At 42.9% G+C, this 16,609-nt stretch overlaps 1 protein-coding gene across 2 annotated transcripts; it reads left to right on the top strand.

The window, feature by feature from the left end:
• The first annotated feature begins 1,286 nt into the window (after positions 1 to 1,286).
• LOC119857626 lies at positions 1,287 to 9,236 on the top strand. 2 transcript variants are annotated; one of them, XM_038406814.2, is made up of 3 exons: positions 1,287 to 1,386; positions 3,496 to 3,611; positions 6,259 to 9,236. In XM_038406814.2, exons 2-3 carry the CDS (start codon positions 3,519 to 3,521, stop codon positions 7,849 to 7,851), a joined length of 1,686 nt encoding a protein of 561 aa, XP_038262742.1. In that variant the 5' UTR covers positions 1,287 to 1,386; positions 3,496 to 3,518; the 3' UTR covers positions 7,852 to 9,236. The 2 variants fall into 2 exon arrangements, with proteins under 2 accessions (XP_038262742.1, XP_038262741.1); XM_038406813.2 differs by lacking the exon at positions 1,287 to 1,386 and adding an exon at positions 1,880 to 2,019.
• The last annotated feature ends 7,373 nt before the right edge of the window (positions 9,237 to 16,609 follow it).

Here is a 16,609-nt window from a genome sequence, read left to right as displayed (position 1 = left end):
AAATTTCCATTGGCTGAAGATCTGCATGCAAAATTTGAGGTACAAAAAATTATTTCTGAGAGATTTAGAACAGGGTAGAGTGGTGGTAAAATCAAGCTCTAAATGAAAAGCTGGTTGTAGCCTTTACTAAGGAGAAACTATTGTCTATAATATAAAGCTAAAAGAAGGACAATTAAGAATATGACAAAGGCATGTGTAAAGAAATTATACCTTTGTGATTAATCTTGTACTAACAAAAGAATGAGATGTCATTATAAAAGGAACTAAACTTTCCAGGATATTAAAAAACAAAACAAAACGGTGATGTTATAAAGTAAGCAGTACTTATCATACTTTTTTTAAATATTGCTTTCTGGCATATTTTTAGTGAGTTTGTAAATCCTTTCCTATTCTTCTCAGCTACATACCTAGCCTTTTGCATTCCAGCCAATCCTGAAGTGCTTTTAATTAATTATTAATCAATACTTCACCATCAGCAAATTAGCAGTTTAGGATCCATCAAAGTTAAGAAGGACTCTTGTTTTGCTTACATTATCGTTTCATGTTGGTTTCAGAACAGGGGACATTCAGATATTGGCTGATGAGGTTAATTTTCTTTTCCATGAAACCATTAACTTTGTCTATAAACTCCCTATGGGAGTATAACTAAATTCCAAATACTTGTGGGAAATAAAATTCCTCATGAGGATTTGTAGGACTGCACATTTCTTTATTAACATTGTATCATATTGCCATCTTATTTTTGTCCCCAATATCATGTACTCAAAACTACAATGCAGTTTCTGGTGCTAGCAGTCTAAACAAAATGCATTTTGAGCTGTAATGACTTCTTAATGCACTTGTGGAAATCCCATTTGTGTTAATGAGAGTAGTTTATGCACCTTGAAAGGCCAAATTCTACCTTCCATGCTACTGGCGGGGGGGGGGGGGGGCGGGCAGAAATACAGGTTGGTACCTCCTAGGTATAGGATCCTGGTAAAATTCTCACAGACTTAGATGAATTTAGGATCAGAGCCCAATTTGCAATAGGGAACATATTGCAGCTCTTCCAAATAGGAGGAGTGTACAGTGGGAACAGCACCTCCCAACTCCTATTTGTCACTGACTCCAAAAGTACAAGCTAGCAAACTGATGTCTGGACATACTGCTCACACCCTTCATTTTTGGAGCACGGTTTAGCATGTTAGCTGACGTCTCCTAGCAGTCTGCAGAGGACAGGCATGGTGAGAGAAGCTAATTCATTGGCACAAACGCATGAGCAGAATGCCTTAAGTTTGGGGGGGGGGGGCAGGTAAAGGAGAAAGAAATGAGTCACTTTGAATGCATGCCATGATGGTAACGATGGAAAAGATTCACCGACAAGGAAACTTGCAGTGATAGTAACAGGTATATTGCAACACAATGAACTCACGCCTGTGCACAAAGAGGTAGCTCGGGGGGGGGGGGGTATCACTATGAGAGAGCAAAGGCGGGGTCATATCAGACTCTCTGTAAAGTGAAAAATTAGAGCTCCAAATGGGGCGGCTGGAGATCAGATCGAGGACCACAAACCGGATCCGTCACCCATTGCAATCATTACTAGCGGCCCCAGGGCCGGGAGTTGCTTCTACAGGTGAGGCTGCATGGCGGACTCTCCAGCAGCAGCAGCAGCAGCTCAGGGTAACTCCTACGGAGGCTGCCTATCGAGTAGGAAGTGTTAATTCCGCCAGCCACGGCTCCTTTGACCCACGCGGGAGGATGGGGTAGCTGGCGGGCAGCAGTGGCGCGTGCTGGGCGCTTCCCAGGTCGCGGGTCCCCCACCCCCGCCACGCGCTACGAATGGCTTCTCTGTCACGTGACAGCGCCCAGTAGCTCGGTATCAGCCCCTCCCCCCTGGAGAGGGGGCGGTGGCGGTGGCGGGCGCCGTTCAAACGTAGCAGCCGCTGGGAGCTCGGCGGGGCGAGCCAGAGCCTTTGCAAGGAGGCACCGAACCCCCGGCCCCGCAGGGGGGACAGGAGCGCGCCGTGTCCCTTCCAGGGGGTAGGAAGCTGCAGCCCCTGCCACTGGGGGGGCTTCATGCCCTCGTTGTTGTCCTGTAACCCAGGCGGCTGCGGGGTTTAACACCCCCTTTAATATGTAGCCCCCCCGGGCTGGGGGAGGAAGGGGTTTAATATCCCCCCACGTTAGCGTGTAATTCTCCTCCATTGGGGGCAAGCAGAGGGTTTATGTCCCCCCCCCCAATGTGTAGCACTCTCCACTGGGGCAGGGAGAGGGTTTAATCTGTTACTGTGTAACCCCCTGGTGTGGGGTTAATTACCACCACCCCCTTACTGTGTAACCCCCCTCCACTGGGGCAGGGAGAGGGTTTAATATCCAAACCCAGGATTGGGGGGTGGGGGGGGGAAGGTGTGACCCCTGCGATTCAAATTCTTGCAGACTTCACAGTGGTTCAACTCCAGATCTGAATTGTGTAGTTTGGGCTCATCTCTCAACACTTACATGCTGATTACAGTTTGATGGAAGGGTTTCAGAGTAGCAGCCGTGTTAGTCTGTATTCGCAAAAAGAAAAGGAGTACTTGTGGCACCTTAGAGACTAACAAATTTATTTGAGCATACTCACGAAAGCTTATGCTCAAATACATTTGTTAGTCTCTAAGGTGCCACAAGTACTCCTTTTCAGTTTGATGGAAAGTTTGCCCTGAAGCTCTTCCTGCAACTGGTATCTGTAACCCAGGCCTGATCTGGAGTTTTTACTGGCTCTGTACCCACGATAAGCTGTTTCCTGAAAGCCTGCAGTACCCTTTGTTCTTTAAGACCTTATCTACAACTGAATTTTTTTTCTTACGCTACATTAGTACAGCTCTACTTATGGTAGCAACAGGGGGTGCTGCTTGATGTGGTAGTGTTTAAAATGCCCCCATCCAGTAACAGGTGCTACAAGTGAAGCTGAGAAATGGCAAAATAAAAAACCCCTTGTGTAGACATAGACTGACTCACTCCTTATCTGCAGCATTTTCCAGAACATTTTAAGAGGCTGACAAAATAGTGTGGTTGAAAGCTTCCAGATGTAGTGTTTTGTGCCCTGTTGATTTGACTCAGAAGACTTAAGGCTCCTGTCTCTTATGTTACAGTACAAGCAGTATGTAGTTTAAAGGGCTCTTCAAAACTCGCTCCCAGATTTCTGCTACTTTTTCCTGTAATTCAACATCTTTATGCTAAGTGCCCCATCTTGCAATCCTTACTCTGCCAGCACACCTACTGGAGTCATTGGTCATTTTGCTGGATTAAGGATTGCAAGTTGAGGTACTAAATGATGCATCCGATGAAGTGAGCTGTAGCTCACGAAAGCTTATGCTCAAATAAATGTGTTAGTCTCTAAGGTGCCACAAGTACTCCTTTTCTTTTTTTAAATGATGTAAGTGTTTTGGAATCATGTTTCTAGTAAAAGGCATATTTGTTTACATAAATATAAAACCTGAATATTTTTTTCTAAAAGCAACTTTAAAAAATTTCTAGAATACACCTGTTGGATGAACTAAATGGCTCCAAAAGGCAAAATAAAAAAAAAGAAATACAAGTGCTGCCCTTGTTTGTCATCACCATCTTTGCAGGAAGATGCTGCTGGAGAGCAGGTATGGTGTTAGCATTTTTATCTGAGGACTGGGGAAAGGGAATTGACTTTGTAATGTGCAGGAAGCTTATCCTTGGTGGCTATTTTAACTGACATATTTTATCCCATGTTAATAGCCCTTTTTGCTACATTCCCCCAACACACCTTGTAGTGTTAAATTATGCTCAGACGCACTTACACATCACCTCTGATTTTGTCTCCACCTTTTAATCTGGCCCTTTACGTGCAGACATACTCTTGAGTCTCTTACCTGGCTGGAGAAGACTCCCAGCAGTGGATTCAGACTCTTATTTCCATTAAGGGTTTCCTCTAAATTGTGGTTTCAAAGGAACAGCTCCATTCAGAATGTATCCTGAAGAACAAGAGGGAAGTTCATTGGTGTCCTGCAGCCCCTTTGTATTTTTGTTTGCAGCAGAGGCATGACTGTGGTCTGAGGTTCCAAGGTGAGGATTTCCTTTATGCCCCAGCTGTCATAGGATTTGTCTACACTGCAATATAAGCCCAGGGCATGTAGAACTTGAATTATCAGAGTCTGGGTTCGTTAATCTAGGGCTTGAGTGTCTATACTTATTTGTAATACCAGATTAGGAATTGTTGGCCCCTGAGGCTCCAGTGTTTACACTGCATTATGCAGGCCTGAGTACAACCACCCATATCCCAGACTTCCTAGTGCCATCCCAAAACGTGGCTGCTCTGGCCCTTCGTTCATGGTGCAGTGTGGAAAAACTTGACTGTCCACCAAACTTGATTGTCCAGAGGACAAAGAAAGTTGGCTGTGGGATTATGAAATACTTTTGGCAGGCTCCCAGAGTACAAGTCCTGTGGGGTTGTGTCCACACTGCAAAGCAATAGGGCTTGAACCCTGAATCCCAACTTGACTCAGGCTCAACCCTTCCAACCCTCCCCCCCACCCCGAGATCAAGCCTAGGACCCAAGGTCAGTGTGAGTTGCGTGTAGATGGAAGAGGGGTTAGACTTGAGAATGAGTTTACATTGCAGTGTAGTCGTACCCACAGTGTCCACAGGGGGCCATGGCAGCTTAAACAGGCTGAGTTCTGCTTTAACTTGACCTGCTGTCAGAAACTTGCACTGAGCCCCATGAGAGAGGGAGTGAAAACTATTTCATACCCCCAGGCTTTGTAAGGGCACAGGGATGAGTCTAGTCTTTCGTAACTCTGAAACTTCTCAGAATGGATCTCTGCAACCATCCCTTGCCTAGGCAACTCCCCTTTCCTTCTTTGTCCTTATTTTCTGGCAGACTCTGAGCTTTACGTGTATACTTTCTGATATAAGAAGTGAAAGAGGCCACGATCCTTCCCCTTTTTGATATTTTGAGGCTTTCTACCGTATGCAGGAAAAATCTTACATATACTATTTATCCAGATCTTAATAATAAAAAAAGCTGTGGGAGGAATTCCCAAAGAGGGAGAGTGCCAATCTCCAGAACATCAGAGATCCCTGACCAAAAACCATGAGATTAAAATATATGAGCTTTATGAAGATAAATTCTGTCTTCTGGCTGTGCTTAACTCTGGGGAGAAGGGAAAGTCTCAGGTTCCCTGTTATACACGTTACAGGCTGAAAACTTAGATGCTTTACCTGACCATCCTCCCATTCCATCCAATCATCCACATTTCTTTACTATTCCCAAGCTTGCCCCAAAATCCAGGCTGTAGCTGCAGCCTCCCGGTTTCTACTTAAAGTGACCCTGGTTTCTGCTGTTCTCCTACTCCAGATCCCCCCCCCCCCCCAACCACCACTCTCCTCTTTATTTATGCCTACATCTGCCTAATTCCAAACAGCACCAATTTGAGGCAAAACATTTTAGGAATAAGGACGTTAACAAGCCTTATCTACTCCACAAAAACATTGGTGTTTTTGACAACCTCTCCAGAATAGATAGTACTGCAGTTACAAACAACGACTATTATCCAGTTAGGTTGATATATTTCCACAAAAGCAAACTAGACTAAACATATGGTTCCAACAAGAAGGTTAACTTAGCCATTTTTCTCCTGCTATGTATTTTATTGTATATGTCTTATGAAAAGAGTCTCCTGCAATGTAGGTGTAGGTAGAATAATCCAGTCCTCAGGTGTCTTGAAATAACTGTAGCAATGCCCATCCCTAGAAGAAAATGTCAATCTTCTAGCCAAATGCAGATTTCAAGGAAGTGATGTTTTCCACTATTGTAACCTTGACATTCTTGGTTATATCATTAAAATAAAAGAATGCTCTTATCTAATATTTTCTGGGTAAATTACCATATTACTGATTTTTCCTGACTACAGCATCAGTGCCTATGTGCCAAAAACTACCTAAACCAGAGCCAATTCAAGATGTTAAATGTGAACAAATTAACACTGCATTAATGTAGCTTCTTCGAATTTAATATATTATACATGCTTGTCAAAGAACATATGAAAAATATATATATTTTTTGTCACGCTGCAGATGTGGGAGCAGCATGTCAGATTGGATTTTTCCCATGGCTGTTGTAGGTTTGTAGCACTTATTATACACATGATGTTACATGTTTAGATTATGGGAGCAGAGATTAGCTAGTATGTGCTATTGTATTAACACTGTTTCATAGGTTACTGTATATTGGATACATTAGTTACATTACTTATATACTTTGTTTTTTAGCTTACACAGTTTGAACCAGATGAAGAAATTAAACTTTTATATCAGTTTGGAAGCTATCTTGATTACATAAAAACTCCCCAAAAAGGTCTTGGCAAAGAGAAAGGCAAATCCAAAAAGCATGGAAGAGAATGGAAGACACGGGAAACCGAAAGGAAAAATAAGCCTGATCTTTGTAACGGAAAGGAAAATGTGGTTTTGTATGAAGAAAACACTGCCAATGACACTGATCTTAAAAAGAATAAACATCTTAAAAAGAACAAACATGATACTAAAGCAAAAAGTCATTTGGATTCAACAAAAAAAGACTTTTGCAATAAGCAAAACTCCTTTGTCCCCTGGCCATTTGTTGAAAAGAAAGCAAAGAAAATAAAGCTACTTCAAGATAAAAAAGTAATTGATGGTAATGAAGAGAGCTCTAGAGAAGTAAATCACAAACAATATTATAAAAATTCTGGAACAGTACAGAAGGGTATTACTCAAGGAAAACAAAAACGTCTTTGCCTTCCCTCATCACATAATTCTTTTGTAACTGAGAATGGTAAATGTAATGAATTAAGTTGTAGAAATAGTTCTTGGTCTCAGACAACTTGCAAACGTCAAGGTCTTGATTCTACTGTGCATTATTTTAGTGGTGGAATCATAGCAGGTTTTAAAAAGCGCAGGAAATTGGATAAGGAAGTCCCTGTTGGCTGTTTACTAGGCTCCAACACTACTGAAATAAACAGCTGCGCTAGTAGTACAGAGCCTCTTTTGTCATCTAGTCCAGCAGCTCTGGAGATTAAAACTTATGACTCAGAAGATGAATTCAATGTGGAAACCCTGAGAGATAAGACAGTTTCTCATATGAACTCAAAAACTGAAGAAATAAGCAGCAGCGTTGATCTTAGTCAAGAGCTTTTTATTACCCAGAAGTCTTTTTTACCAGTGCAAATTCCCAATAATAGCAGTACTTGCTTATCCCTCTACAGTCAAAACCATGTTAAAGATGCAAGTGTAGAAAGAAGGTTTAGACAAAAAAACTCTACAGATACTTTGGATTTTTCTCAGATGTCTTCAAAGAGAGAAACATGTGATGAACAGAGTCAGTTTTCTCAGTACGGTTTGACACCAAGTAGGGGTAGAAAGTCAGCTACAAGAGAGTGTGCAATTCAGACAGAAGACTTTTTCAGCTCTCCAGCACTTGCTTCCTCCTTAAGAATGAGAGAGAGATTTACAGATTGCCATGAACAACCTCTGGACCTCAGTTTGCCTTACAGAATTAGGTCAAGTGCTGAGAATACAGGAAGACTGTCCTTGGGTGGTGCAGGTGATGGTGTTCATGTATCTTCCAAACACACATTAGAGCCTGTGTGTCATATAGAAAATCATCCTGCTGGTCCAGTGTTTGAGGAGGAAAGAGAAAATCATGTGTTCACTCAATCTCAAAAATCAGATCAAGTGAAATACATTCAGATGCTGCTTAATTCATCCTATTTCTTTAAAGTGAAAGGTGATTCAGATAATATAGTTTCTAGAACACAGTTAGTGAAGCCAAAGTTAGGAAACAACAAAAAAAGAATAGTGGTAGACAGTACAAGACAGGAGAAATCCTAGCTGAGAAGTGTATTGGTCCTACACATCTGAATAAATAGTCTGCATATAGACACATTCTTTATATATATTTTTCAAACTGATTTTTAATTTCAAAGACTGCTTTATTCATTATTTCAGAACAGCAGAAGATAGCAGGTAGGCTGGAAAGGAGTACACTTGAAATTTATAGCAGGTAAAGTTTTAATTTACTGAATTCAACCTTCACACTGAGCCTTTTTCACACAGTAACTTGCATATACACCGTCTGTGCTGCTTATCTATTTTCATCTATCACCTGTTAAACTACACTCGTGTTGTAGCTTTAACTTTGGACCAAGTGATCCTGTGTATTATGTATGTTGTGAGAACATATCCTGTCATAAAACTTTTAAGTGAATAGTTTAATGAGATCGTCAAATGAATCATATGCTACTCAGTTACTATGTTGTTCTATGTTAGGGTTAGCTGTAGTCTAATTCTGTAATTTAAAAGTAAGTTGTTTTATTTCCCCAAAATTTATACTGCATAATTCAAATAAATAGGGAAGGTGTTTAATCAAACATTACAAAGAGAAAAATCTGGATGATGTCGTGGTTTTTTTTTTTTTTATTTTATTGGTGCACCTATAATGGTGAGCAAGGACAGTCATGAAAAAGACACAACTATGTATCTTCTGGTGAAAGAATGACACCTTCAGGTCCTGACCTACTCTATTGTGGAGTAGGACAGGTCATATTTTTTTGTTTCCCTTTTCTAGACGTACCTGGCAAGCTTACACTTATCTGGAAATGTGCAAAATACTGGTTGTTGTGGGTTGCCTCAGTCAAATGCAGTACTGTTCAGATTTTTTTGGTGTCTACTTGACTTCGGATTTTTTGTTTTTATTCTTACACTTAAACCTCCAGGTTTCAGAGCATGAGAAATAAACATTGTTTTAAAAATTAAAACTTACATAATAGTCTTCCAGATGACAGAGGTATTAAGAAAAATAGTTCACTGTGTTAATTATCCTTCATACTTAGGTGGTAGATTATATATTCTTAGCTTCTGCATACATATGTTCTAAAAGTTAATTATAACAATTTTATAGCATTTGGAAATTAAATATTGCCTTTTATTAAACAAAACTGTTCTTTACTGTGACTGTAGAAGATAGTATTTTTGAATGGTGACAGAAAGTGCTCTACATTTTAAAATTCAGAACTTAATTTATATACAGGGAACATTCTTCATTATCCTTTACCCAGCAACCTGAACTGTTTGATGTCTCTTTTCCTTTCTAGCTGTAAATGTGAACCTGCTTAAATACTTTAGAGAGTTTCAGTAAAACTTTGCTAAGCTGCTTTATTCTTGCACTTCATTTTAAACCCAAAAATGGTTCTTCCCTAATTCTCAGCAAAAATATAACTGTGCTATAGGTCTCATGCTATGAAGACTTCATTATTTACATAAAATGTGATATATACATTACCTAGAATACATTGGCTTCTTATAAATAATTGAGTTAAGCTACAGTTTTCAAAAGAAGTGAACAAAGTATGTTTAATTCATTATATTTGCTCGTGTGTGTGTGTGAACTTGCTAATTTGTAAAATATGGTAATTTAGAAGAGATTTCTTACTCATTTGTGAGACTCAATCAGATTTTACTGTACCAAAAACAAACTATGAAAACAGAACAGATGCTCCTGTGCTTACATCATTCATTAAGAATGGGTTTGAGAGTGACATATGGGACCAGATAAGTAGCAACAGTGAGAGATATAGTTTCACATCATTAATGTTGAAAACTAATAGTTTTTATAGGACCATTCCAATTCTAGTGTATTGACTGCACATTTAGGCAAGCAAGGGACCAATCCTGTAATCAGCCCTTTCTCTAAACCCTCATTGACTGCAGACTCTCTCCCTGCATCCTCCAATGAGGCTGCTTTCAGTACTCATGTGAATTGCAGGATCAATCCCCATTTTCCTATACAGATTTTATTATTAATTGTTAGTGCTCTCAAGCAAATACAATTAAAGGTATTGGATATCACTTAAAAATGGAGCACTTCCTAGGTGTCTATTCAACATAGATTCTCCTTTGTGTCCCCATGTTAGCATAAACATGTGCCTGCCCACTGATGGCGGTTTGCCTGACAAAAGCCACTTAAACCATAATAAAGATCGGGGGCTCCAGAGCCCCCCCACCTTTGCAGAAAATTAGGTAAAGAAAGAAGGGGTGGATTTCAGGTGAAGAAAACTGACTGCCAAGGAGTAAAACACAGGCAAAATGTGCCTCTGAACTTTTGCTAGGCCTGTCAACAAACACCATCTACAAACGGGGGTCTGTGAGGGAACTCCAGGGGGTCTGCAGGCCCCACTGATCAACTCCTTCCCCTCCCTCAAATACTTCCCCTCCTTCCAAGCGCCTCCTGCATGAAGGGGAACTGCTGAGGCACTGGGAGAGGAGGGGGGCCAGGGACACTTGGGGGTGGAAAGAGACGGGGAAGAGGAGGGGCACAGGTGAAGCGGGGGGGAAGAGGTGGATGGGGATGGGGCTTTTGGGGAAGCGATGGAGTGGGAGTGGGGCCTGGGGGTGGGGTAGGCTTGGGGGTCCATGGCAAAATTTTAAATCAAAATGGGTATTCTTGGGTTACTAAAGTTTGAGAACTGCTGTCCTCATTTATATCAGTGAGCTTTGCTCTTGTTACTACTGAAAGGTGCTCCAAACACAAACTATTAACAAGCAATCTGCAGGCAAGCATCCATCCCATCACAGAAAGCAATATTTTTGCTGGGATGCTGACAATGGGAAAGTCTTGCTGGGGTAGACAAAAGATAAGATAAATATGGTGCTTCATTGCATGACTAGGAGACTGATGGTAATTGCTTTTGATTTCAGAGATGTTTGATTGTATGCTGCCTATAATCATTTTTCTCAGAACTCCCCTCCCTCTACCCAAGCAGGTGAGTCAGCTTTGCTGTGTATTTTTGTCACTTCTTGGTTCCTTATAAAAAAAAAAAAAAGTTCACTCTTTTTTTAGGTAGTAATTACGACAGCATTCAATAGCATTCAAGGTAACCTAGCAATCACAGTTCCCATTGACATAAACTGGTGTTTTGGATGTTCGGTAATTCTGAAATTTTAGACGGTTAGAGACTAGATTTGTTGCATCCTAAGCCCTGGCCTACACTACGAGTTTAGGTCGAATTTAGCAGCGTTAGATCGATTTAACCCTGCACCCGTCCACACAATGAAGCCATTTTTGTCAACTTAATGGGCTCTTAAAATTGATTTCTGTAGTCCTCCCTGACGAGGTGATTAACGCTGAAATTGACATCTCCGGGTCGAATTTGGGTTAGTGTGGATGCAATTTGATAGTATTGGCCTCCGGGAGCAATCCCACAGTGCTCCATTGTGACCGCTCTAGACAGCACTCTCAGCTTGGATGCAATGGCCAGGTAGACAGGAAAAGCCCCGCAAACTTTTGAATTTCATTTCCTTTTTGGCCACCATGGTGTGACCACGCAGAGCTCATCAGCAGAGATGACCATGGAGTCCCAGAATCACAAAAGAGCTCCAGCATGAACCGAACGGGAGGTAGTGGATTTGATCGCTGTATGGGGAGATGGATCTGTGCTATCAGAACTCTGTTCCAAAAGACAAAATGCCAAAATATTTGAAAAAATCTCCAAGGGCATGAAGGACAGAGACAATCACAGGGACCCGCAGCAGTGCCGTATGAAACTTAAGGAGTTAAGGCAAGCCTACCAAAAAACCCAAGAGACAAACGCTTGCTCAGGGTCAGAGCCCCAGACATGCTGCTTTTATGATGAGCTGCATGCAATTCTAGGGGGTGCCCCTATAACTACCCCACACCTGTACATGGACTCCTGCAAGGGAGTCTCAAGCAACAGGGATGAGGATTTTGGGGATGAGGAAGATGATGAGGAGGTAAGTTGGAAAATAGCGCACACCAGGCAAGCGGAGAAACAGTTCTCCCTGACAGCCAGGAACTGTTTATCACCCTGGAGACAGTACCCTCCCAACCCGGGCTCCCGGACCTTGAAGGCAGAGAAGGCACCTGTGGTGAGTGTACCTTTGTAAATATAATACGCTGTTTAAAAGCAAGCACTTTTAATGATTAATTTGCCCTGAAGACTTGGGATACATTTGCAGCCAGTACAGCTACTGGAAAAGTCTGTTAACGTGTCTGCGGATGGAGCGAAAATCCTCCAGGGATATCTCAGTGAAGCTGTCCTGGAGGTACTCCCAAAGCCTTTGCAAAAGGTTTCTGGGGAGGGCAGCCTTATTGCATCCTCCATGATAGGACACTTTACCACGGCATGCCAGTAACACGTAGTCTGGAATCATTGCATAAGAAAGCATGGCAGCGTGTGGTCCTGGTGTTTGCTGGCATTCAAGCAACATCTGTTCTTTATTCTTTGTGTTATCCTCAGGAGAGTGATATCATTCATGGTCACCTGGTTGAAATAGGGGAATTTTATTAAGGGGACATTCATAGGTGGCCATTCCTGTTGGGCTGTTTGCCTGTGGCTGAAAAGAAATAATCCCTGCTGTTAGCCACGCGGTGGGGTGAGGGGTAAAGCAGTCATCCCAGAGAATTGGGTGGGGGTGGGGGGTTTAGTTGAGTTTGTGATGCACGTTAACCCGAAAACATCAGCCCCTCCTTTTAAATGGCCAATATGTCTTTTTCAATTTTAATCTCCCTTTCTTTCCTCCCACAGCTGAAAATGTTTCAATGCTGCAACTAGCATTTCTGTCCCAGAGGCTAGCGCAGGTAAAAAGGTGAAAAAAAGCACTTGCGATGAAATGCTCTTTGAGCTCATGCAGTCCACCCAAACTGAAAGAGCCCAGCAGAATGTGTGGAGGCAGACAATGGCAGAGTCCAGGAAAACACAAAATGAATGCGAGGACAAGTGGTAGGAGCAACAGGAGAGGTGGTGGGATCAAGAGGAAAGGTGGCGGCAGCATGATGAAAGGAGGCAGGATGCAATGCTGAGGCTACTGCAGGATCAAACTGATATGCTCTGGCGTGTGGTTGAGGTGCAGGAAAGGCAGAGACCACCACTGCAACCCCTGTGTAACCAACTGTCCTCCTCCCCAAGTTCCATAGCCTCCTCACCCAGATGCCCAAGAATGTGGGAGGTGGGGGGGGTGCTCCGGGCACCCAACCACTCCACTCCAGAGGACTGCCTAAGCAACAGAAGGCTGGCATTCAATAAGTGGCTGCCTTGGTGATCCGGTCCCAAGATAGGGATATGCATTCCGTCTATCACCCCACCACAGTTAGGGAACCCCATTGCATCAAAGCCATCTAGTATGACCTGCACATTTCCCAGAGTCACTACCCTTGATAGCAGCAGCTCTGTGATTGCACTGTCTACTTGGATCACAGCAGCTCCCACAGTAGATTTGCCCACTCCAAATTGATTCCCGACTGACCGGTAGCTGTCTGGCGTTGCAAGCTTCCAGAGGGCTATCGCCACTCATTTGTGAACTGTGAGGGTTGCTCTCATTTTGGTATTCTTGCGCTTCAGGGCATGGGAAATCAAGTCATAAAGTTCCATGAAAGTGCCCTTACACATGCAAAAGTTTCGCAGCCACTGGGAATCATCCCAGACCTGCAACACTATGCGGTCCCACCAGTCTATGCTTGTTTTGCGGGCCCAGAATTGGTGTTCCCTGGCATGAGCTTGCCCCATTCCCATCAGGATGGCCAAATTGCTGGGGCCTGTCCTTTGAGAGAAGTCTGTGTCCATATCCTCATCACTCTTGTCACCGCACTGCCATTGTCTCCTCGCCTGCTTTTGCAGGTTCTGGTTCTGCATATACTGCATGATAATGTGCGAGGTGTTTACAATGCTCATAACTACCGCGGTGATCTGAGCAGGCTCCATGCTTGCCGTGGTATGGCGTCTGCAGGAGAGCAGAGTTGCAGGGGAAGTGGTGGTTGGATGACCAGTTTTGCAAACCTACTGCACCATCTGCTGTGAGGACACAACAGCTGAGCGGGCTGCACGCTTGCCGTGGTATGGCGAGACAAGAGCAGCCGAACAGAGTTGCAGCGGAAGCAGCCCTGCGAGACCACCAGGAGAGCAGAGTGGCAACAGAAGCAGTCGTTCAATGATGATGGTTTGCAGACATACGACACCATCTGCTGCCAGGATACAACAGCTGAGCGGGCTGCATGCTTGCTGTGGTATGGCGAGACTAGAGCAGCCAAGCAGAGTTGCAGCAGAAGTGGTCCTGCAAGCCCACCAGGAGAGCAGGAGAACAGAGTGGCAGCGGAAGCGGTGGATGACGACGGTCATATAGTGGACCTGCGAGGTGGATTTATAGCATCAGGAGAGCAGGTTTGCAGCGGAAGCGATGGTTTGATGATGACTGTTAGCAGTCCTACTGGGCCATCGTCTGAAAGCAGTATTGCGCCCACTTGGAAAAAAGGCACGAAACGATTCTCTGCCATTGCTTTTTGGGAGAGGCAACTGATGACATGTACCCAAAACCACCCGCAACATTGTTTTTGCCCCATCAGGCATTGGGAGCTTAACCCAGAATTCCAATGGGTGGCAGAGTCTGCGGGAACTGTGGGATAGCTACCCACAGTGCAACGCTCCGAAAGTCTATGCTAGCTTTGGTACTGTGGACGTACTCCGCCAACATAATGCACTTAGTGGGGACACACACAATTGACTGTATAAAATTGCTTTCTAAAAAATTGACTTCTATAAATTTGACCTAATTTTGTAGTGTAGACATACCCTTAGAGGAATCCAGGTTGAAAGTCCACTTCATCTGTAAGGAGTTCAATGGCTCAAGACTTCCATTACTCTTATTGGTGTCAGTTCAGCCTCTGGTGAAACTTAGAGCAGACTCAGGATTGAACTAAAGTACAGCAGTTTGTAGGGGCCTTCAAGGAGCCATTACATCAGAGCACAGCAGTGCTCTGTAAGACCCCTTCCTCCCCACATCCCCAACTATGACCCCAACATGCCCCATATGCCAGGAGCTGCAAGGGGAATTGCATACGGCCAGTTATACTGGTTGTAATCAATTGGAATTCTCCAATGCTGGGGGAATTCTTATCTGGCCATTTTGGCCAATCTTATGGCTCCTTTTCCCTATCAGAATGGTGCAAAGAGGCTGTAACAGTGACCAGGTTCTGACCTGTTATATCTGTGAAGGTATTCTGCAAAGCTCATGTACCTTTTGTTTTGACAATTACCATAATTTGTGGATAAATTTTTTTTTTTAGAAAAACACTCCCCACTCTACTCCAAAAAAGACCTCATGAGTATTGGGATGGGGTATAAGAACATAAGAATGGCCATACTGGGTCAGACCAAAGGTGCATCTAGCCCAGTATCCTGTCTTCTGACAGAGAGGGAATGAACAGAACAGGTAATCATCAAGCGATCCATCCATCCCCTGTCGCCCATTCCCAGGCAAACAGAGGCTAGGGACACCATCTCTGTCCATCCTGGCTAAAAGCCACTGATGGACCTATCCTCCATGAACTTATCTAGTTCTTTTTTTAATCCTGTTATAGTCTTGGCCTTCACAACATCCTCTGGCAAGGAATTTGACAGGTTGACTGTGCATTGTATGAAAAAATACTCGTTTGTTTTAAATCTGCTGCCTATTAATTTCATTTGGTGACACCCCCCCCCAGTTCTTGTGTTATGAGAAGGAATAAATAACACTTCCTTATTTACTTTCTCCACACCAGTCATGATTTTATAGACCTCTATCATTTCCCCCCAGTTGTCTCTTTTCCAAGCTGAAAAGTCCCAGTCTTATTAATCTCTCCTCATATGGCAGCCATTCCATACCCCTAATAATTTTTGTTGCTCCTTTTTGAACCTTTTCCAATTACAATATATCTTGTTTGAGATGCGGCGATCACATCAGCATGCAATATTCAAGATGTGGGCATACCACAGATTTATATAGAGGCAATATATTTTCTGTCTTATTATCTATCCCTTTCTTAATGATTCCCAACATATAGATCCTTATGTATCAGGTCATAAACCAGCAACTAACTAATGTGGGGTTAGGGGAAACTTTCTCTCTGGGCTTATTTCATAATTTCCTACTACAGTATTTATTGTACCTTCCCCTGAAGCAGTGGGTTTGGGGCATTGTCAAAGGCAGCATCCTGGAGTAGATGGATCATTGGTCTAATCAGATATGGCAGTTTCTGTGCAACCTTCCAAACATCCTATGCTTTGTATACTGTTTTCTTGAGTATATTGAGGATTGCGGCCCATCCAATAATATCCATTGTACTGTCCAATTTCAGCAGTTCTGATTTTAATCAATCTCAGAAAGTGAGACAAGTTTGAGTCATAGAGTTTAAGACCAGAAGGAACCACTACATCACCTAGTCGACCTCCTGTATATCACAGGCTACCGGCACCACCCAGTACCTGCACACTAACCCCAACAATAGACAAATGAACAGATGAATAGACAAGATTCATACGTTATGCTCAGCTTTCATTGTTAAAGGGACATTTTCAAGGTTGACAGCATCAGCCTACCCTACAAATGAAATACTGTATTTCCTGAGTCTAAAAAAATCGTAAGGCTCAACACAAAGGCTCCAATAGAAATACAAATCTCAACTTCTCAGCTGAATAATTTACCACTAGGAAACCTAATTGTGCTGGTTTTGTTTAAGAATGTGGGTGAATGCATGCATGTCACATGTCCCTTTGCCTGCCTGCTCCATTGTTATGAGCCAGAGATGTCTACATTTACAAGA

The sequence above is a fragment of the Dermochelys coriacea genome, chromosome 6 (genome assembly GCF_009764565.3).
Source record: "Dermochelys coriacea isolate rDerCor1 chromosome 6, rDerCor1.pri.v4, whole genome shotgun sequence".
Classification (NCBI taxonomy): domain Eukaryota; kingdom Metazoa; phylum Chordata; order Testudines; family Dermochelyidae; genus Dermochelys; species Dermochelys coriacea.
Note: the sequence above shows the minus strand (reverse complement) of the source record. Positions and strands in the feature narration are given on the sequence as shown.